The sequence below is a fragment of the Mastigoproctus giganteus genome, chromosome 1 (assembly GCF_048544385.1).
Source record: "Mastigoproctus giganteus isolate SK-2022 chromosome 1, ASM4854438v1, whole genome shotgun sequence".
In the NCBI taxonomy this organism is placed as follows: Eukaryota; Metazoa; Arthropoda; class Arachnida; order Uropygi; family Thelyphonidae; genus Mastigoproctus; species Mastigoproctus giganteus.
Window position 1 is genome coordinate 267,325,372 of NC_143575.1, and position 24,312 is coordinate 267,349,683.

The window sequence follows — 24,312 nt, forward strand, 5'->3', positions numbered from 1 at the left end:
TGGAAATATGTAATTTAATAGGTAGATTATGTATTTTAATAGTTACATGTATCACAAAAATAGTAAAAAATCCATTATTTGAACAATATAACAATTGGTTAATTTTAAACTAAACTAATTATAACATTATGTATGTCATAGTACACGGCAAAAATTCAAAATGAATGTTTGTGCAATCTTCAGAATCAGTCATGTTGGGATAATTAATTACTAAGAAACTGTAATATTTACGACACAGTATGTAAATTATTAATAAGAAATATTATGCGCTATACCTCTTAGATAACCAACAATATCACCCCGTTCATCGTATGCACTAACAAGCCTTTTAATTCGTAAATCACAATCACGATACTTCTTTTTTTTGTTGCCCGGATCACTTCCACTTAAATATTGTTCAATGCTCATTTCGTTAATACTTTGTTCTTTTTTAATGCAATTGATAAATTTCCAAATGTTGAGATGATAAGCAGCTACTTGTTCCTCAAATCCCCTATGCCACCCTTCAACAGAATTATTCGTTCTTGGAACTCCTTCAAGAACAAGCTCGCATACGTTCCACATTTCATGGGAATACTTTTTGGTCGACGAAGATGTCATCTGGTTGGGTGTCCAATCCATGTATCCTCAAAATAATCAACAACTTCTTGCGATTCTGGAGGAAAAATCATTTTCGCACAAATGTTCATAAACGACCGTCACAATTGGAGTGGGCACAAATGCAATTGCTGCCAAAATTTGCATATTTAAAGCAAAATTAGCATCAGTTTCATAACATTGTTTCAATCCATTATTCTGAATGGAACGAAAAATACAATGTGAAAATTGGAAAAAACAACCCCGTTGCGAAGCGTCAGGAAAAACTCTTCTGCAAGCATTCATCATCGCCGTCTCAAAATCTATAGTTATTGATTGCGGGGACATAGCTGGTTCCAATACTTTCAGCTGCTGTAGTAGAGATACATACGTTTCCTCAGACTTGTTAGGCAATAATGCACAAACTAATGGAAGCATTATTTTGTCATTGAATCCATGTATCGTATACAACTGATAAAAAAGTAAGGGAACAGTTTTGAAAGTCCCATCGGCATACCAGTGTTCACTTTGCGCTAACAACTGCAAATTTCTTTTCGTACTGAAAATTAACGTATGATTGTCCTCGGGTCCAGAATCAAATTGTAGAAACAATTTTCCATTGCACGATGTTTTATATTCTTCTGTAAAAACTATGTCTCTACGATACGTTGGAAGAACTGGGCCATCAAAATTTCGATTTCTTATATTTCGGATCGTTCATTTCATTGTAATGTTCGTTACTTGGATGAGTAACGAATATTGAGGCGTATTATTTGTTGTTTCTGCATAAGTTCGAATGGTATCAAGAAGTTGTGCTGCCTCAACTCCTGCTGCGTCTCCACAATGATTGTGCTCCTTCCATGTTTTAATGATGGTGTTATCTACTGTAGTAACTCGAGCAGCACATTTGGTTTTTCAGTAATTTTGACACTTCCAATGAATTTTTGTTTCATTTTGCCTGTCTTTATAAAACAAATGCCCACTAAAGCACAATTTCGGTTTTCCCTTTTCTGATTTCAAAAATTCCACCGACATGATGCGTTCATAAACTCAAAAGGATGAAAAATAAACTCAAAATAAGAAAATGTTCTGATTGTAAGAGATTATAAATATATAAGTACCTCCCTAATCGGAACGCCCTACTCTCCACTCCCCTAAAACATGCACTTAAGTTAAAAATAAATTTATATAAATTATATGTATTGCCTGGCGATATTTGTAGGCTATAAACTGTTTATGCGATAAACTGATGCAGCGGTAAACTGCTAGCAATTAATTGCTTATTTTGAAAGTTTAAGAAAATTTAAGTTTATAAACAATTTATAGCCTACAAATGATCGCTAACATATTTTATCGCCAGGCAATACATATAATTTATATAAATTTATTGGTCATTTTAAATTGAAAATATGGCTTTTCTATAGGTGTTATTTAAGAATTAAGTGCAGTTAAAAATGGAAGTTATATGCTAGGTATACATTTCCTAGAAATACATACCATTGCAGGTGCTTTAATTTAATTGCCTGTTATTTTCCAAAATTGGAATTAGGTAGGTACCTACTTAATTCCTTTAACTTAAGTGGAAGTGATCCGGGCGACAAAAAAAAAAAAAAAAGAAGTACTGCGATTGTGATTTACAAATTAAAAGGCTTGTTAGTGCATACGATGAATGGGGTGATACTGTTGATTACCTAAGAGGTATAGCGCATAATATTTCTTAATAATAATGTACATACTGTGTTGTAAATATTACAGTTTCTTAGTAACTAATTATCCCAATGTGACTGATTCTGAAGATTGCATAAACATTCATTTTGAATTTTTGCAGTATACTATGACATACATAATGTTATAATTAGTTTAGTTTAAAATTAACCAATTGTTATATTGTTCAAATAATGGATTTTTTACTATTTTTGTGATATATGTAACTATTAAAATACATAATCTACCTATTAAATTACATATTTCCATACATGTGTTTTTTTTTTTTTTTAATTTCCGTACTATTCCCTCACAGTTTATAGAATTTCAAAAATATGCTAATCATAGCTTAAGGCAAAAACTTAAATAAAAAATATTTTTTTATGATTTGATCAAACACGTCATTGTTTCTAGATGGTAAAATGTGATGAACTGACGCGGCGGTAAATTGTTTATGCGATAAACTGACGTGGTGGTAAATTTTCCTAGACTTGTGTGTGTGTGTGTGTGTGTGTGTGTGTGTGTGTGTGTGTGTGTGTGTGTGTGTGTGTGTGTGTGTGTGTGTGTGTGTGTGTGTGGACAATGGCTAATTTTTCTATTTGTGAGGGAGAAAAACTGGAGTACCTCATGACTGTTGTCCAAGATCAAATAATTCAGGAAGTGCCTAAAATGTACACATTGGAAGATTTCCGTCGTAGCAGTAGTAGGAATCATATATATGTAGCTCTTTACTCTCAACAAGCAGGTGCCAATACGATACTAATTTGACTAGTTGCATCCACTAGATAACTATCAGTCGCAGAATTACAATAAAATTCCTGTATGGCAATTCAACTGAAACTGCATATACAAGGTGTCGCCAGGTACAAACCTGGCGACACCTTGTATAATATTGGTACAAACATTTAGGGGAGGTAGGTAACATCTAAAGGAATGTGAATCGCATAGGAACGCATAACCGGAAACGTCACGGGAAAGTAGTAGCAGAGGCACAAGAAGCAGAAATGACACAAGACAGTAATTAGTGGCAAATACTTATTTGACATAATATTAACAATGAAATACGAGATGGATGCATTTCATGATGTTACAACAGATGCTCGAAGATTCCGCCATGAGACACGATGCATACGTGACACCAACGCAGCACGGATTGGCGGACATGGTTGAACACACCTGGAGTTTCTTTGACAGTAGTAGCAGCGCAGACGAGTCTCACAGTGAGATCCATTTCCGTTTCCATAGCCGATTCATATATTTGAGGGCCCCGCAGAAAGAATGAATTCAAGGCTCGATAAATCAGGTGAGCGTGGGGGCCAGGCAACGGGTCCACCATGGCCAATCCATCGATGCCCAAAACGCCTGTTCAAATGGTCACGAACACACCTTCTATAATGGGCAGGCACCCCGTCATGTTGAAACCAAATGTTGCGTCTCACATTTGCTGGAACATTGTCAAATAATCCTTGTAGAACTTGTTCAAGAAAGATCCGATATTTAGCAGAGTTCATGCGGGATGGTAACAGGTATGGGCCGACTAAGCAGTCACCGACCATACCTGCCCACACATTTATTGCGAAGCGATGTTGTGCCGCATGGAGGCGCACACTGTGTGGGTTGTCGTGAGCCCACACATGAGCATTACGCTGATTGAATAAGCCTTCCCGAGTGAAATAAGCCTCATCCGTGAACAAAACATAGGCTGGAAAATTCAAGTCTTGAGCACTTTCTTGGAGAAACCACTGCGCAAAAGCCACACATGCAGGATGATCTTGGGGTAGCAGTAACTGAACCCTTTGGAGATGAAAGGGGTGTAAGGAATCGTCATGCCAGACACGCTGTACACTGCAATGAGACTCTCCTAAGGCAGAGGCAACGGCACGTGTGCTGTTAGCAGGATTATTCTGGCCAGCATTCAACACACTTTCTTCCATGGCGGGAGTTCGGGTCGAACGGGATCTGCCCACACTACTCCTGTTACTTCTAAATGACTCATAACTGCACAAATTTTGATGCACACGCACAAACAAATGGTGGTCCGGTACATGTCTGTCTGGGAAGCGTTCTCCATAAATTCGTTGAGTGGCTCGTCCATTGCCCTCTGCTAATCCATACACTAGGTGTATGTCTGCCAGCTCACAGTTCGTATATCGATGCATGCTCTTCATGCAGAGACTACTGCTTGAATGAGTAAACCAGAAATTCTCTCTCGCACGAACTGATGAACAGCGCCGTGTACCGACTTACGGTGACATTTCCGGTTAAGGGTTCCTATGTGATTCACATTCCTTTAGATGTTATCTACCTCCCCTAAACGTTTATACCAATATTTTTGAGACACCCTGTATAAAAATCATCTGTCAAGCTGTAATATAATCATCTGTAATGATCTACTTTTTTTTATTTAATCAAATTTACCAAAGACTGCCTTTCTTTTTTGGATTTATGTGAGTAAATCAAAAAAGGCAATTTGTGTGAAAACATCCCATGTAAAAAGATGTACCTAAAATCATCATTATGGTGTTAGCTTTCAAATGGAAACATCCTTCACTACATTGGTTTTATAAGATGTTTATTGGAGTGGGCTAATCTAACCTAATTAATGTTTAAATTTTAAATAAACCAGACATTCCAACATCTCTTTGTGAGTAGATTTAGTAGATTTAGAATTAAAAATCTACTTACTTACAAATTAAAAAAAAAAAAAAATTCTTAATACCTTTTAACATTTCATTATAATTAATGTTATAAATAAAAAATAACTACTTTCTCAGTCCATGGTAGAACACAAGGAATGAAGAGGATAAAGGGTTGAGGTTTTTGTAAATTATGTGTAATAGTCTATTGGATGGCAGCCAGCCTACTTGTGATTGTGAGGTACCTCACATAATTTTTGGACATCTTTATTATTGGGCTGGTTTTGTACGGGACCTTGTTTCCTATGTTGAATTGCTAGCTGTTGTGGTCCTGGTGGTCTCCTTGCCTCTTCTTTCACCAAGGGGGAATGACCCCCCTCTCTGTTGTTTATGTTAGATGCCCAGCTTTCTTGAATAAAAATGATTTAAAAAATTCTCTTCTTTTTTATGTAGTTTTCTAGTTAGGATTGTTGGTCATTTTTTTTTTTTTTGGGTTTAAACCTGTGGTTCTCTGTAATAGAGTGAAACACTATGTCACTGCCATTCACATTGCCAAATGTAGTGCCTGCCATGTTCATTACTCTTGAATTCTTGACTTTAATTTCCAGTAGGACTGGATTATGTAGGTCTTATTACACTGTTATGTCAATTGGTATAGGTGGAGAGTTTCTTAGGATGTTCTTGAGCTTTGTTGCCTTTGAAGTGTTATCTTTATGTGGTGTTTCCTGGATAGTCCTGCTGCGTTTTTCCCCACATCCTGAGTATGGGGGTCTCTTGTATGGCTTATTGTTGGTGAAGATCTGGTTTTCTGAAATTTTTTTATAGTCTTGTCCACTGTTTTCGTTATGAAGTGGGGATGATAATTGTGACTGATATCTCTTTCAAGGAGGCAGAGGCCACAGGAGAGCTCTTAACGCGAGGCTTTGGACAATCCTGCTTTTATTCCAACGTTGCTGGGTTGCAGCTGTGGTTAAGGACTCTGCCAGTGTCTATGGGTTTTCTAAGGAGAAGTTATTTAAAAACTTTACACGTAGGATTATATGACAGTATTCTCTAGTACTGTAGCTTAAAAACTTTTAAACTACCAGAGATGTACATCTCTGGTAGAATGGAGAAAAGATGGTTTCCCATACTTAGGCTCTTGTGTTGTTTATAATATAGCAAATTAACCTGAAATATGATTGACCTGCAGTGTGGTCTATTATATTCAGGACCTTTTTTGTTGTTAAGGGATGTAGGATGGCCTGTATTGATGTGGAGGCATATTTTTCTGGCTATGCAAGTTGTGGCTTTCTCATGTGAAACATTAATACACATTGAAGAAATGCCAAAGTTGACTGTATGTCACTGTTATTGACTGAGACTTGTTTCAGTTTTTCTGGAATTTGAATATTTTAGTGAATGTTGGACAGGATATATACTAACATTTTGAAAGTTCTTACCCTGGTTGCCTCCTGTTGCTTACAATAGATCTTATTGGAATTATTTCTCAGCATGTTTTTATACTGCCAAAGATCATGCTTTGGAAAGAGTAGTGGAAATCACCTGTAGAATAAGCAGTTTCTTCATACATTCTTTGTAGGGTTTATTTTTAAAGGGGATGGGGGTATAAGCATTATTGTTGGCAAGTAGGTTCTTCATTTTGCTATCACAGTCCATATTGTTTGTGATTACTATTCCAGTAATCATAAACAATATGGACTGTGTTTCTGTCTGACTTGCTAATGTAAATGGTTTTGTCTGCTTTGAGGGCAAAATGTGCCTTCAGCACATTTTGTTCTTCCAGTTTTAGGTTTGAACATGCATTCTTGTTGGAGTTTTGTACCTTTCTAGTGATATAAATTAGCTCTAGGATAAGTGATTATCTGATCTGGGGGATCTGAATGTATTGCACAAAAGTGCCTAAATGTCTCAGAACTTTGAACCCTTTATGTAGAATGGCCATTTCAGCTAGCAAAAGAATATAGTTGTGTAAACTGCTGTAATAAGGGATGGGATAGAAAAAGAGAGAGAGAGAGAGAGAGAGAGATACTTGTGGGGGGTGGGACTGTATGGCTTGTGTAATGTAGGTTCTGTGGGTGAAGTGTAGACCAAATGATCTTAAGTTTTGGATTCCCTTTCTCTTCTTAAATGATACTGCAAGAAAACTGTCAACAACCCAAGAGAACTCTTAATACACAACTTACAAAGACCCTTTATCCTCTTCATTCTTTGTGTTGTACCATGGGCTGAGAATTGTATTCTTCCTTGACAACATTAATTATAATGAGATGCTAAAAGTGTTAGAGTTTTTTTTTTTTTTTTTTTTGGAAATGTAAATAAAGTTTTTAATTCTAACTCCACTGAAGAAGACCCACAATGAGAAGTTGGAATGTGTGGTATAGCTAAAATTTAAAATTAAACTTAAAAATTTACATATTAATTGTTAGCTCATCTAATAAACTGCTTATTAAACCAATGCAGTGAAGTCTTTTTATTTGCAAGCTATCTCCACCCTGCATTAAACCTTGTCTTTCAATTTCAACACATTATGCTGTTAGACAATTGTCATGTGTCACAAGTTGCTTTCACTCAGCCACTGTGTAATCATGTTGGTTCTGATTTCCAATTTTTATGTTAGGAAATAACATGCTGTGGTCAGATTTCTGTGGTTAAAAGGGGTTAAACTCTCTCAAATTAAGAGAGCAAAATTAGCACAACATGGAGAAAAATGTATTAATCAAAGAAAGGTATAATAATGGAGTGGAAAGGTTTAGAAGTGGAAGAACAAGTATGGTTGACAAAGACTTCAAACTGTCCATAAACTTCAATAATGGTAAACAATGCTGATCAAGTTAGTGCCACTTGTAAATTTCCACCACATTCCTATAACTTTCTTTGTCTAATATACATTTCTCTATATTGTACTTCCATTCTTCTCTGGGGCGGTTTGGACCTTTCTGATTACAGCACTTTGTCACATTGTGTCTGCTTTCCAATTTTACCTTAGTGAAGTGGTCACTACCATCTATGGATAGCAGTAACCTATGAATCTCTAGTTTCCATCAGAAACTACAAGATCCATGACTTATTTAGATATTTTGGATAATTATGCACTACAAACACCATGAAGTACTACCGAAATGGGTTCTGCCAATATCAGCATAACTTCATGACATACAGGACTGGCATGTTGACAGTAAAAAAAGGTTGGACTGGCTGGCTCAAAGCCTGGACTGCAACCCTATTGAATGCTTGAGGGACAAACTAGATTAGGTTGCAGCCAAAGACAGCCTTCTTCCATAGCAGCTCTGGAAGCTACTTTCCAGGAGGAATGGAGGTGAATTCTGGCCAGCATCTTGGTATAAGTATAGAGGATTATGGCTGCACATATAGGCCAAAATGACACTATTCTGTATTAGGTTTTTTAATTAAAAACCCTTTTTGCAACTACATGTATATGTTGAATACTTCTGGTTATATAATGCATAATTGTGTTTTAATCAGGTTTATTCAATTTTGGATATAATGTTATATATCCATGTAGCATAATAAAAAAGTATCTACATTGAATAAATGTGTGGGCTTTCTCTCTCATATTCATATGTATAATTTACAACAAGCAACTAATAAATTACCATTCATGTTGTTCATATTCATATTGGACTGACTTCATCAATTTGTAAAGGAATATAATTTCTTTAATTGTAAACTAAAGTGAAGATACTTCGCTATAGTCCACTTACCTAGTAACAGCACCAGAAAATATCCTATCTATCATTCTTGAAGATATTGCTAGAAAAAATAAACCATAGTCAATAGATTACATTAAATCAAATCACTGTTACATCAGTTAAGATACAACAACAAATTCTATGCACATACAAGTTTTTGCTTAAAAAAATGTACTATTCCACCTTTTTTTGAAAAATGTAGATTCCTTTCAGGGAGGGAATCTACGTTTTCCACCTTTCCCAAGAAGATGGGAGTTTTGGTGCAGAAAAATAGATAAATTGTTTAATACTATTATAATGTCCTGTAAACTCTAATTTTTTTAAGACTTATTAAAAAAAAAATAAAAGACTATAAGATAGAAGCAGTTAATTTATCTGTACAGTAAAATCCCAGTTATTCCAAACAACCGGACTTAGTTATTTTAGATAGATGTTATGTTATTTTGGTTTTTAGGAGCATTAGCAACTAAGGCCATATTGCTCCGGGGATATGCGGTGATCATTCCCTGACCTTTCTGCATCTTCCGTATCTGGTGGTCACAGGCTTGAACCCCAGTCTAATCAAGAAGCGTGTGCTACGCACTGCTGCTCCTGCCCACCTAGCTACAGAGGCGCCTTTAGATAGATGATTTTTCTGGATAACTGATTTTAAATGCAATCCATATAACATAAATGGTAAGCAGGTGAGAAAGTTACAGTAATTTTCATTTGCACATTATGAACTATATGTAGAACTTTAAAAAATTGCTAATGTTTTGCTGCTTGAAAGATGTCTTTTTTAAACTTCAAGATTCTGGGGTTTTTTATAAGCAAATCAACTGGTTCTCATTCAATTCTTCTTGCTATTCAGCCAACCTAGTAGTGATCAGATATATTTGCAGATGAAACATATGAATAAACTGCATGCTAGTGGATAGACCATGCCGGTTTTAATTGCAAAGCCATGTTATGAAAACAACCTACAAGTAATGCACAGTTCGTGTTTTGTCTCTAATTCTGTATTGCAGTAATCAGGGGCATTCCTAGGGTATGAGGCACCCAGATGTCAATTGCAATTTGGTGCCCCCCTTTAAAATTTTCTTCATATGTGCCCATAAGTTTCAGGTTTTCAGGTGCCCCTTGAATGTTGGTGCCCAGCTGCAGTGCACCCCCTTGCACCCTCAGGATGGCTTGCCCCTGGCAGTAATAATGTTTAAAGAGTTCATTACATAGTCAATCACACTGTACAGAGAAAATTCCTGTTTATGAAAAGTTAACTTGAGGTCCTATACACATATAAAAATTTAAAGAACAAGGTGTGTGTGTGTGTGTGTGCGCATAATTTATGTATATGTGTTTTCTGTATCTGTGTATATCTACTGGCCTATCTTGCAATTGGCTGCAGAGATAGAGCTTGTTAGAATAACATATATATTTATATTTTTGTATTTTTTTACGGTTGCCCATACCCACAAAACACAACATGTACATACAAAACCCCCCCCCGATTATTTTGGATTATTTATATATATAATCCAAATTTTATGTGTGTGGAAAAAGGCACGCAGGCTAGGTGTATAAAATTGCTGAAAAAAATAAATATCTTCAAACTGATTTCTACCTAAGTAAATTTAGAGAAAAGGACTCATACTAAGAGAGCTACAGATTGTTATCATACAGGCAGGGTAACATTGCTATGAAACTGCTATGATTATTGCTATGAAATGCTATAATCTTTTAATGTGGAGACACTCACATTTCAAAGAAAAATGTGCTTCTTCAAGGGACAAGAACATCTTTCTCTTCATTCATTTGAAATATTATTTGTAATTTTAACCTTTCACATGTTAATTTATTTGTAATGCATTATCTATGAGTGTCTCCATAATATCAGATCAATGCATTTTGTTACAAACTTAGTTTTTTCACAGCTATTCATAAACTAAGGAAATTACTCTATCTGTACAATAAATTACTATTACATAAATTTTTATTTGCAGTAATTTAAGCAATGATAAATTTGTAACTTTATTTTTAACAGAAATGTTTCTATGAATTATTTCAGTGTGACTGGTAATTATACAGAAGCGACAATGGATGAAATTTGCTTCATTAAAATTTTTTTATATAATTGAAGTCATATTGTTATATTTGTGTGTTGTTTTTTCTTAGTTAAATATTAAACATCTTTGAGTGAAATCAGGAAAATATTAAAAATGAAATTTTTTTTTTTTTTTTTTTTTTTTTTAATTTAGGATATATTTTTATGGGACTAATTGAATTTTGGAGAACTGAAATTCTACTATACTTATTTATTTATTTTTTTTTTATCTTGGTTAATGATACTTTTAGGTTATTAGTCTGATGCTAAAAAATTAATGTTACTGATATTTAAGATGAAGTATTTCAAACTGGTTTGTATGAAAATTTTGTTAGATTTGTTAAACAGTTAGAATGGTGATGGTAATGCTTTATCAAGACCTAACGTCATTAGTTTTCAAAGGGTGCACATGAGGCAAAGGTGTTTAAATCAAGCTACAGTTAATAATAAGTTTAGCCACAACGTGAATTGTTGACTGATCATATTATTCTTTAAAACTTTTAAAAAAGATTTTCTAGTTGTAGAATATAATTTCTTAATGAACTAGTCATACCACTGGTCAATGAGTGATCTTTCAGTAAATTTTTTCCATCCTGTGCTATTTTCCATAGTTCCATCGTCCCAGAAACTCCTTGTAATTGATATCAAGGCACTGTAATCATGACAGTAAAATTATTCCACAGAAGTTTTTATGGGAAAAGTATTAAGATGGATAGAAGATTTCTATCCATCTCAAGTTCTCTTGAGATGAATAGAAATCATATTTTCTTTCTGTGTGTTTGGGTTCTTGTGAATTGTTGTTTGGGTTCTTGTGTGTGTGTGTGTGTGTGTGCGCACACACACACAAGAACCCAAACCTGGAATCTTGGTTTTAAAGCCTGCTTATCATGTTGCTTTTATATATTTGTCTTTTCTCTCCTATTAATTGATAAGATAAGTAATTTAATTAGTATGAATGCATTACTGACCTAAATTTCACAGTCTTGAGTATAGAATAAGCATCATTCTTTTCATTTCTAGCTTTTAAGAAATTTTCAGAATAGTCTGCAAATCAGTAGTATATACCTATTCTAAAAATCTGAAATGATGTCTGTTTCTTCTTTCTCATTTTCCGAGTCAAGAGACTGTTCATTAAGTTCCGTCATTTTATACAGCTTGCATACTTTTCTGTTTCTCAGATTTTATGGTTTTAAATGATGTATAAGAGGCACAATTCTATGCCTGTTAATTAACTGAAGAGACTGTTTTTAAAGGGCTGGAATATGCTTAAATAGAAGGGGTGCAAGAATATTTGCTGATGCTATAGAAGCAATAATAGGTGTGTTGGAAAACTGCTTGTCTGGGGAGGCGGGGATACACAAACTAATAGTTTAACAGTGGCCACAAGAAAGGTGAAACTGATTCTTGCACTGCTTCTACTGGGATATGCAGCAGCCTAAAATGAAAATGTAGGGATTACAAGGCCTGCTTAGGGAGGAGAGGTCCTCATCAGACAAGCAAATGTTAAGGTTAACAAAATTAGGCACACATATATACATACTTGTACACTAATTCTTTTTATGAATTTGAAGTATTGGTTAAGTCTTCAAATGTGGACATTGTAGGAATATTAGAAACACGGGGCCACTGTCGTTGTGGAAGTGGATGGATTGAATAAATTCAAGGGAGAATTAGACAAATTCATGGAGGGTACGGATGGGTGAATTTTTTTTTTTTTTTTTTTGGTTAATGCTATATAAGCTTGCTTTCTTGCATCATTTGTCATTATTACTAAGGGATGTGGAATTTTCAACATTGTAATTAAGAAAACACAAACATTGCATTGTTAATTTTTTAAATGCATTACTTTTACTCTTCTTGCACAAAGTATTCAAAGTATTTTATTATTTTCTGCGGGCTCCAGAGTTTCCCCTATCTGCCACTGAAGAGTAACTGTACAATATTTACAATTTGTGGTTTTACAAAACATCTTGATCCACCAACTTCACAGGAATTATTACAAACAATAATTCTCTTGCCTGAGACCAATGTAGTATAGCCGCACATTTGACCATACTGTATACCCATAACACTTGCAACTCAGTTATTACAATTTGTTGAAGGCACCAATTTCTACATTAACCTTCACAACTTATACAACTATACAGATAATTAGAACCTTCCAGTTCGGTTACAGTGAGGTCCGATATATATCTTACAATTTATACAATTTAAGATTTACAATTTATGCACCTTATTAGAGGCCGAAGTACCAGGACACTGCCCACCCAACAGTGATCCTGGCACATCGACTTATATATTCTAAATGCTAATATTGCCTTCCGGCAATAAACACAAATAAATTTCCTCATCAGAGGTCCTGTAACAATTCGATTAATATCAAGGCAATATATACGCTACAGGGATTACAAGGCCTGCTTAGGGAGGAGAGGTCCTCATCAGACAAGCAAATGTTAAGGTTACTTAACATTTGTGTACTTAAGTACACTTATTACATAATTATTTTCAGTCGGCAAGTCCTTTCCTTCTGCGGAAAGCCTTGTTAGCAAAGTTAGCCAGTGCCTGATAATTTTCTTTACATTCTAAAAACTTGGTGAAGTTATTTACATCATAAATGTCTGTCAATCTCTGAAGTTCAAATCGAACGTCTACATAATATCGACATTCTAAGATTATGTGTTGGACTGTCTCCTCTGAGCCACATTTACAAAGAGGAGATGCAGCCAAACCCAGAGTAAATAACTTTGAGTTTAGGCTGTCATGCCCGGATAGAAGGAAAGTTAGGTGAAGACCTGGGTTAAACCAGGGCCAATGTTTTTTGACAAATTCGGCAACTTGAGGTATAAAAAGGGTAGTAATTCTTCCAGTGTTGGCATTAGTCCATTCAATTTGCCATTCCTAGAGGAACTTGTTTCTTAATCTAGTGTTGTCTTCTTTCACTGGCACATCCAGGTTAACAGAAAACTGGTTGAACTGTGCTGAAATACCCTTCCTTCTACAATACTGAAAGTAATTGTACAGCACTTCGTATTTAATTGGTAGTTTACCGTTGATTACCTGTAGTGCTGATCTCTTTTTGCACAGTCATAAATATAAGAAACTATGTTAACTATTGTTAAAATAAGTAAAGCAGTCCAGAAAAAACAGTATATTTACTGTAACATTTCAGCTGTTAACCTATAACCTTTAAATAAGCTTATTATTAGTTATATGGGAAAATAAAATAAATGGCAATAATAAAATACAATGTGACTTGTTTCTCGCGTAGATACTTATACAGTTAACCTTGAATTTTCCCAAGTTGTCAGCTTCAATGACCAATGGAGGCAACCTTCCAGTAATTTAGTGATGGGCAAATCAAGAGGTCTTTGATTTCATAATAAAATGATTTGCATAATTGATTACTTTGATTATTGAGATAATTGATTATTAATTATTTTATTATGAAAATCAAACAATTATACTGATTGGTAATTAACGACTTGCTGGAAAAAGAAAATTTTCTACATTATGGTCTTTAGTCCTGGGGTCAGGCACCTTAGAGTGGACCTGACTGAGGTTTCCTCTACAGTGTCTAGTTGCTAAGCCTTGCAAGCTCATATACTCAAAGTCTTTCCTCTTGCAGGTACCCTTTTTGCAGATCTTACCAAGCAGCAAGTTAGGTTACCATCTTAGGACCATTTTAAGAAACTTAGTTTTTTTTTTAGGTGTGGTCTCCATACAAGAACCCAGTATTTGAATTGAATCTTAGAATAGCTTTGTACAGCAGCAACATGACCACTCAGTCTCTAGAAGCAAATGTTCACGAATCAACAGGAAACTATGGGCTCTCCTTGTTACCTGTCTACACTGCTCAGAGAACTTCATGTCCACCTGTATCATAACTTCAAAATCCCTTTCTTCCTGTACTGTTTTCAATTTAATCCCACCAAATACAGCAGCCAGATGAATACTTTCTGTAGGGAGAAAGAATATGATAATAGTGTGTGTGTGTGTGTGTGTGTGTGTGTGTGTGTGTGTGTGTGTGTGTGTGTGTGTGTGAGGGCATGCACACACACAACCACCCACTATCATCTATTATTGGCCTTCCTTGCATATTCTGGCCTTTATTAATACTAATTACAAAGAATAAGTACAATAAAAATTCAAAAGTACTCTATAATGATGGTATAATGTAATATGTGGCAATCCAGATTTCATTGCCATTTCACAGAGACCTAATTTGTGTTTTGATTCAGTGTAAATTACATTTTCTAGTATGCATATTATTGAATCAAGATAGTTTAATGATGAGAGAAACACATTTCAATAACAATGTAAGGAGAATTTTATTAATTAATTTTTATGTTTAAATACATTTCATTTTTTAATTTAAACTGTAATTGTATGTTGCTTTCAGTTTGAAATGTTTTTATATAGAGAGGGCATGCAATCCTGCTCATTTGCAACTGATCTACTAATTTACACTTATGTTCATGACTTGCTCTTGTAACTTGTCCATTTTATGATGGCAGTTGGCAATGCATGAGAATGGAGGGGGGGGGGGGTAGATGTCACAGCAGATGTGCAGTATTGGCTTTTCATTTGTATGATTAAGAATTCAGGTATGTTCATACCTGAACAAGATGATATCTTATAGATAAATAAGGATGATAATGTGCATCTTTAGGCCAAAGATGGCCTACCTTAAAGGTGCAGCATTTATGAGGACAGACCTGTTCTGACATTAAGATTTATGTACATTACATTTCTACAAATAAAGTTTATATACGTGTGCACATGGTTCATGAGGTTCACCTAATTTTACCTTACTACAACAGTTTTCTGGGAGAACTCCAACTTACATGAATTCTCATTTATGTGGGGATACAAGGAACCTTATTCTTGCATGCTTTGAGACTCAACTGTATATATATATATTTTATCATTGCTTGCAGACTAAAATATTGGACAAGCCTGGACAGGCTTGTCCAATCTCTGGACAGGGTCCAGAGATGACTAAATACTTCGTAGCACTTAGCAAACTAAGAGTGACTTCTTTCACTTTACTAATAGTGAGTAATTTTTATTTAATTATCAAAAGGCATTATTAGCATGCAAAGAAAGAAACATGAAGATTCAGATAGTGGTGTAAAGATAATGAATTCAGTCATTCAGAAATTGATAAATGTAATATAAGATTTAAAATCCTAAAACCAAAAAGTAAAAAAAAAAAAAATGATTATAGATTCATTACTTTTTTAATTAACAATTCAGCATGATTTAAAAATTACATATACAATTATATATACACACACCTAAATATTGATTTTACCTCCATCATTGTGCCGTTTTAAATCACTTTTGTCAATAAAGAGATCATGATCTGCATCTAAACTCCAGAATTTACAATAAATAACATAAAAATGTTCATAGGAAAAATAATCTGTGATTTGATTAACATCTTCTTCTTCTTCTAACATAGATACAACCTAAAAAAAAATGCAATAGCAGAAATAAATTATGTATATGTTACACTTCAGCAAAAACGACACAAGTTAATATTTAAACAAAAGCATCTGTATGTACACTGCTCAACCAAAATATTAGCATCTAATAGCAAGTAGGTCCAATTTAAGTGGCAATGACAGCAGCAATTATGTATAGCTTTTATTTAACTAACTGTGCATAGGTGTCATTCCAAAACTGGCATGTTATTCCATTCCAGTTTTGGAATGACTTTCAGATAAGTAAGATTTATTGGTTGATCTCAAATACATCATTTCAAATGATCCTTCAGATTTTCAATGGGATTTATGCTAGGTGAATATGGTACCAATCCTGCACAATTTGTTTGTATCCTGTGGCAAGTGTTGTCTTGGAACAGTCCATCACAGAAGCATAGCATTAGTAGTATCAGTAGCATATGATGCAAAAAAGCAAGTTTATACAGCATCAGCTGTATAAGCTTGCTTTCTTGCATCATATGCTTTCCACCTCGATAAGCAAATAATACCAGATTATCTCAAAAACAACAATGAATTAACACTAGACACCATCTGCACAGCCATTTACTGTGCCATTGTAGCTGCCACCAGGATAAATAGAAGAGAGACCAACATAACACAAAATGCAAAGACAAGGAACCACCAGCCTGGGAAAGAAGGCTAAAAAAGAAGATAGAAGAGATTGTTGTTGTTAGATTTGTTGGTGCAACTTAGGCTATAATGCACTAATTACTGTCTATTATTTTCTTCCGATAAAAGAAAAGATAGGCCAACTGATCCAATACCAATGGGATAACAGAAGTAAGAAGCTGATCAGAAAATTGAAGGCCCTCCTCAAGAAAGACATCATCCACAGCAAACATGAGACCTATAATCAGAGGAGCAAAGAGTACCTTGACACCCTCAATCAGAAACTCCTGACACTCAGCAAGATACTTTGACATTACAGGGAGAGTGCCCAGAGGAAAACAGACAACAGGATATTTGATGAAAACCAGAGAGTCTTCTACACGAAAATTGAACAAGAGCAGAAGGAAGGCAATGGGCACCCCCCCCCACCAACCAGAAAGTACTTGAGGAGTTCTGGGGGGAAACCAGTAGTGAATTAGCCATAATGGTCATACCCACTGGATAGATTTAGAAAGGAAGAAAACCAAGAACCTAGAAGAGATGACATTTGGGAGATTTGGGAGGAAAGTGTACAACAGTCGATCAGGAAGTCCCACAACTGGTGAAAACCAGGAATAGATAACATTCACAACTACTGGTACAAGAAGTTCAGCTGCATCACACAGGCACATAGCGGAGCAGTTCACCAAGATAATAATGCATCTGACATAATTCTACAGTCTCTGACTCAAGGAATCACCTACCTGAAGGCCAATTACCTGTCTCCCAACAATGTACAAGATCTGGACCAGCTGTGTAACTAAGAAGATATCAGACCACTTGGAGAGCCAGAACATCATGGCCGAGCATCAGAATGGATGTAAGAGATGAGTAGAGGATGCAAGGAGTAACTGGCTATGTGACTGCAGTTATGGAGCAAGCCTACAAGAAGCAGCACTCCAACCTGTGCACAGTACATCAACTACTACAAGGCCATCAACTCAGTGTCCCATAGCTGGCTGATAGAGACACTGAATATCTATAAAGTCAACTCAACACTTCCTAGAAGTGTTGAGTTGGACAGCAATCAATCAATGGACAACTATCAATCAAGGTCGAGAACATCATGACCAGACCAATACCCATCAGAAGAGGAATCTTCCTGGGAGATACCCTGAGCCCACTATGGTTCTGTCTAACACTCAACCCACTGCCCGCCATACTCAATAACAGCAAGTACGGCTGTACCCTAAACCTGTACACCCTCTCTCACTTGATGTACACGGATGACATCAAACTTTATGCCACAACTGAGAAGAATCAACTTGAACAGCTATTCCAGATCACTGAAGAGTTCAGCACTGACATCAGAATGCAATTTGGCCTAGACAAATGCAAGACCCATGAATTACAAGGACATCCAGTTGGATGAAACTACCAGCTGAAGACTGGTGAAGAGATTGAAGCCATGGCAGAGGGGGAGACATATAAATATCAGGAGATGATGCACACTCACCAGTTAGAACACAAGGAGATCAAGGCCTACCTAACTAAGAAATACCATCAGAGACAGAAGCCTGCTAAAATCAAAGCTGAATGGCAGGAACATGGTCAAGGCTATAAACACTTATACACTTCTAGTACTAATATACTCCTTTGGTATCATAGATTGGACAAACATCAAGCTGGAGGAGATCATGAGATCGACCAAGAGGTGCCAACACCACCCAAACTCTGCCATCAAAAGACTGAACATAGCCTGTAACAAAGGAGGGAGGGGATAGACTGACCTCACTAAACAAGAGAAGGCGATTAAGAACCTGTGGGATTACTTCCAGGAAACACAGCACTACCAATCTACCAAATCACAGGAAAGATAGACAAACAGCATACAACACTCAACTTCGACAAGAGGACCACACTCACAGACAGAAGAAATAAAGCCAGAAAGATGGGCAAGGAAGACAGTCCATGGCAGACACTACAATGACCACCATCAAGCCTACACAGATAAGATGGCTTCCAACATTTGGCTCATGAATGGAAGGCTCTTCCCTGAGACCGAAGGATTCATGCTTACCATAAAGACCAGGTAATCTACACCAGAAACTACAGGAAATACATCACCAAGGATTCCAGAGTAACGGATGGAGTACATTGCAGAAACAACCAAGTGGCCAGTATAATACATCATAAGCTAGTGCAAAAATGCCAGCTGATCAAAGAAAGCTAAGTGTGGTACCAGTACTAGCCTCAGGCTGTACTTGTACCTCTACTCACAGATTATATTGGGACCGTGCCATCATAACAGACAAGACGATCCTGCACAGCAGACTAGATATAACCCTCACTGACAAGAAGGAAATGGCTATCTACCTGATTGACATAGCAGTGCCAAACACCAGCAACCTCCAGAAAACACAAGAAAAATATCAGGAAGTACTCAGACCTAAGACAAGAAGTCAAAGGTATGTGGTACATGGAACAAGTAATGACCATCCTAAACACTGTGTCAACAACCAGCATGGTGCCAAAGAGCCTCCATAAGAATAACAACAGGCCTCCCAGAGAACACTTACATGGAACTCCAGAAAGCCACAATCATGAACAACTGTCGGATAGTAAGAGAATTCCTTGACCAACAGTAACAATGATAATAATAGTAACCGGACACAACTAACCATGCACTTGGTACAAGTACTTATCATGGGACAGAAAAAAATCCCATAAAAGGAGAAAAAGTTTTTAAATAATAATAATATAGAATAATTAATTAATTCTTGATTATCATTATGTTCACTAATGTGAAAACAGCATGAAACACATGCATGCTTAAAGCCCAAGGTCTAATTGAGGTACAGTAAAAGCATTATTATCAATCATTTAGATAACACGATGGTTCTAGTAACTGCACATTTATATTCGAAAATGGGGTCACCAATTGCATTATGTGCAATCCAATTATAAAAAATGTAACTCCCTGTGATTCAGATCCCTTTTTGGATCTGAATTAGTAAAATATTGAGCAAATGGATTAAATTAGTAAAATATCGAGCAAATATTATAATAGATTTTTATTTCCTTTTATTACTTGTTATGTATTACAAAATGTGAAGAGAAGTTCATTCATTTTAATGTAAGATTACTTTTTTTAAATTTCAAGTTAATAGAACTCAGAAAAATACAAAACAATAATCACACTCCTTTGTTGTGCATACTAAATTCTGTAATTACTGTACAGTAATTAATCATTATTATCTTGATAATAAAATATTAAATTTTACTTGTCCTATACAGCAGGCCCTCATTATAACGCTGATTCGCTTTACGCTGATTTGCTATAACGCTGTTCTTATATTATAACCCGTATCTGACTATAATGCTGTCGCAAATCACTGTAACGCTCTTTTACAGATGCATTTTTGGCATATTTAACGAAATTGTTTTATTTGATGGAGTCGATATCTTAAAAATGAGCAGCAAAACAGCATTAAAACGCTTCCCACGCCGACTTTAGAAATTTTCTTGCACACTAATTTAATTGCAGTACAGTGACTTGTTACATAGTTCCAAGTTCAACATTTTAAAAAATGATCAAGTATAATGCTTGCATTATATGCATTTATCCGAAGTCTAGTCATCACTCAGTACAGTATTAGACAGTGCATAAAAGACAGTTTACTCGAACATTGAATCATAATTAATGCAACCAACGCAGTTACATTTTTGAAGAGGATAAGAATGAAAAAGCAACAATGTCTGGATGCAGTACGAAGGCTATAAATGTAAGAAAAAGACTGAATTTGAAAATTAAATTAGACGTTTTGAAGCGAATCGATTCCAGCCAATGACAAGTGGATGTGTGCCATAATTTAGGACTGGCAAGTTTAACTGTAAGAACAATTATAAAAAATAAAGAATTAATTTTAGCAGTGGGAAAGACAGCTGTTCCACTATAAGCAACTAGGGCTGGGCCAGCTATTAGGATTGAAATGGAGAGACTTTATAACTAATTTTTTTGAAGATAATATTCAATGCAGAATTCAATTAAGTTAAATGTTATAAAAAAAAAGAGAGAGAGAGATTAGCCTATATGATCTGAAGAAAACTCACCTTAAAAAAAAAAAAAAAAAAAAAAAAAATGTGGAACCATTTAAGACTAGTAAGAGCTGGTTGAATAAATTTAAAATCCAGAGAGAAGCAACAAGTGCAGATCAAGGAGCCGACTCTTTCAAAAAAGAAGTTGTTAAAATTATTGAAGAGGGATAGTATGTGTTTATACTTCTCAACAAGTTTATAACAAAGATGCAGCAGGACTTTTTTTGGAAACGAATGTCTAAAAGAAGTTTGATATTGAAAGAAGAAAAAAAACATGCCAGGTTTCAAAGCAGCAAAGAATCAGTTGACTTTATTGTTGAGTGGTAATGCTGCAGGGGATTTAAAATTAAAACTCCTTTTAGTTTACCAGGAAGAGGGCCAAAGTACAACCCAAAATCGACACATTTTTCGTGATTAAATTCATCAATTAAATTAAATCAATTTAGATCAATTAAATTCATGATTTTAATTGGAATTTCAAGTTTAATTTTGATATATAAGTAGTTACCACATAATTATATACATATGTAATGCAGAATATTTTATATGTACAAATATTTGAATATTAAATATTTTTACCAACATTTGTGCATCTTTTCACTACCATTTATTATTGATTAGGAAATATCCTATGGCACCGATATATGCTTAGATATCTAGAAAATTTATATAACTGGAACAGCCCAATCCCCAAGTGTGCCAAATTAACTTTTACTGTACGTGGATGTCACATATTGGAATTAACGAAGATGTGAAACGTTTTTTCGATTGACTGATATATCTTTCTGGATATCTTATATCAGTAATATTACACTTAAGTTTTAATAACCATAAATTAATCTTTTTTCTGCAGATGCCATATAAAATGAATACCTGAAGAAAATTGCTTTTCCTTAATTCTGGTGATGTGATTTTTCCGCTCCAAGACCTATTTACATCATAATATATCCTTGCAATTACCTAGAATAAAGGCAAAAGAAATTATATTAAAATTAATTGAGTTCTTTGATAAATAAATAAATAAATGATAAATAAATTGTGTTTATACCATGGTTCACACTATCAGAAGCATGGTGATTTTTGTAGGTTTCTTGGTGTTCATAACAAAGATTTACTATATTGTATTGGATCAAAATTTTAGCTTTTTCTTTCTTTTCTCTTGCTGATGCTTTTTCTTTTTATATAATTAGCTGGATTTTCCTGGGTTTAGAAAGTTGTTTGAAAAACAAAATACCACCAGATAGTTAAAAAAAAATTTTTTTTATTTTTTAAACTAGTATGGTGTCCCTTAACGGACAGACTACAAGGCTACAGCAGCTGCAGCCTACTTTTTTTTTAACAGGATATTAAATACCGATATATATATATATAATTAGAACTATGGGTAGGAAAGAAGAGTAAGCAGAAGTATTAGAAATTACATGTGAAAAAACCTCTCTGAAACACAACATTCATGATTTCCTAGGTCACTGGGATTTACAATGAAGGCTACAGTAATACTAGTTAGACTTATGATGGCAATGGATTATCACTGAGCAGATAGCACAGTATGTTGTTAATAAACTCACCACTGCTGGTAAGGAATATTTACAAACTTAGTTGGACTGTCTGATCCATTTCCACTGGTGTGGATCACTTAGCAAGGCAATAAAATTGCCAAACCGAGAGATGCTGTTACCAATAATAATAATAATAATAAAAAAAAAAAAAAAAAAAAAAACGAGTAATGTAGCAGGTCTGTATATAGGATTCAATTTGTGGTACTATAGATAAAAAGTGTGGGAATAAACTTAATACATTTTCTATCAAATAAATAAAAAATAATAAATATAAATAACACTCTACCAATCGAACTGCATAGGTAATTATGACTAGTAGCCCACCAGGATTTTCTGCATTCACAAATATACTGTACTTCCATAAAAATGCTACATAATGCTTGACATTACTTTCATAATTACCTGAGCAACAGTAGTTTTCAGCTTTTTTCACTGAGGGACAATGAAGCAAATTGTGCAGAAATTTGCCTTTGGCCAGTGGGTGATTGATTGTTGGAACAAACTTCCATCAGTCATTGTGGAAGTTGATAGCTTAAATAAATTCAAGGAAGAACTGGACAAACTTTTGGAGCAAACGGATGGATGAAATAGGAAATTTTTTTTTGGCTGATGCTGTATAAGCTTGCTTTTGTGTGGTCACATACTGCTTTCGCTTGGCAGTGAAACATGGTGGTCATTTAAGTAGCTACATTTTCCTATATAATATATCGATTGTGTGTTAATTGTTTAAAAAACAATTTTTTTGCAGTTTATGGGGCTATGTGCAGAAATTTATAAACAGATGGATTATTAAAGAGGTAGTGGGTTCTATCCTAGTACATTAAAAGAATTCTGTGGAAAAAAAGAGTATGGACTGAAAATAGTAAGTAATTATCCATAATGAATATGAATTGATTATGAATTGATAATTAGTTCTATGAATAGAACTAATTATCCATAATGAATATGAATTTCTTTGTTCAGAAAATATTCTGAACAAAGCAATTCATATTCATTTTTAATAAAAGTTTGTTTGCTAAAAGTAGTGTTATTTATTAAAAGTTAATTGTATGTTATTTACTAATAATTAATTATATGTTATTTACTAATAGTTAATTGTATGTTATTTACTAATAGTTAATTAACTGAAACACAAATATGTATAATGATAATCAATAAAAACCGCTGAACAAGCAACAGTTACAGTGAATTTCATTTCTCTGAATTATTGAAACTGTCTACATATAAAATTTATAACTTTCAATTTAACTTATGTCAGCTAAAGCCCTTGCAATTTGTTTTAATGATTGCTTCCATCACATGATATAAATAACTTTATCCCTCCCTTGATGAAGACCCAGAGTATAGTTAAAGTGTTTGATATTTTCATTATTGTAAACTTCCAAATTCTATATTAAATAGAATTCAACACCGTAACATGGAAAACTTAACAGAAACTGACCTTTATAAATCTAATTAGTTGTAAAAAATCTAAAAAAATACTTACTGTGTGAGCATATCTGGAATGAAATTCTGTGGCATCTTTTAAAAAAGTGAGCCCAGGATGTGTGTTTATGATATCCTGAAAAGTATGAAATGTATAATAGTGAATTAAGTTTAAATAATAAATCAATACCTATTTTCACAGTTTTCACTCAATACAGATTCTCTAATTCCACAGCATAATAATAAAAACTGAAACAAAACATTTCATCTTGTATTTTTATTACCCCTATAATAAAATTGTGATACATGTAACAAGGAAAAAATTCAAATTCAGAAAATTTATTTGAAAAACTTCTTTGATATTTGATATTCTTTGACTCATTTTAAAACTTAACAATATCCAAATGACATTATTATAAAAAAAAT

General features: G+C 34.5%; 1 protein-coding gene across 1 annotated transcript in view; it reads right to left on the reverse strand.

Moving 5' to 3' along the window:
- The window catches only part of LOC150091953 (serine/threonine-protein phosphatase 2A regulatory subunit B'' subunit beta-like), a 120,096-nt gene that overhangs the window by 25,326 nt on the left and 70,458 nt on the right, over positions 1–24,312 (reverse strand). The window contains exons 5-8 of the mRNA XM_090377535.1: positions 23,948–24,022; positions 21,776–21,862; positions 16,024–16,180; positions 8,642–8,690 (exon numbers count right to left, since the gene is read on the reverse strand). Coding sequence (XP_090233661.1) covers positions 8,642–8,690; positions 16,024–16,180; positions 21,776–21,862; positions 23,948–24,022 — 368 coding nt within the window. The remainder of the gene's footprint in view (positions 1–8,641; positions 8,691–16,023; positions 16,181–21,775; positions 21,863–23,947; positions 24,023–24,312) is intronic.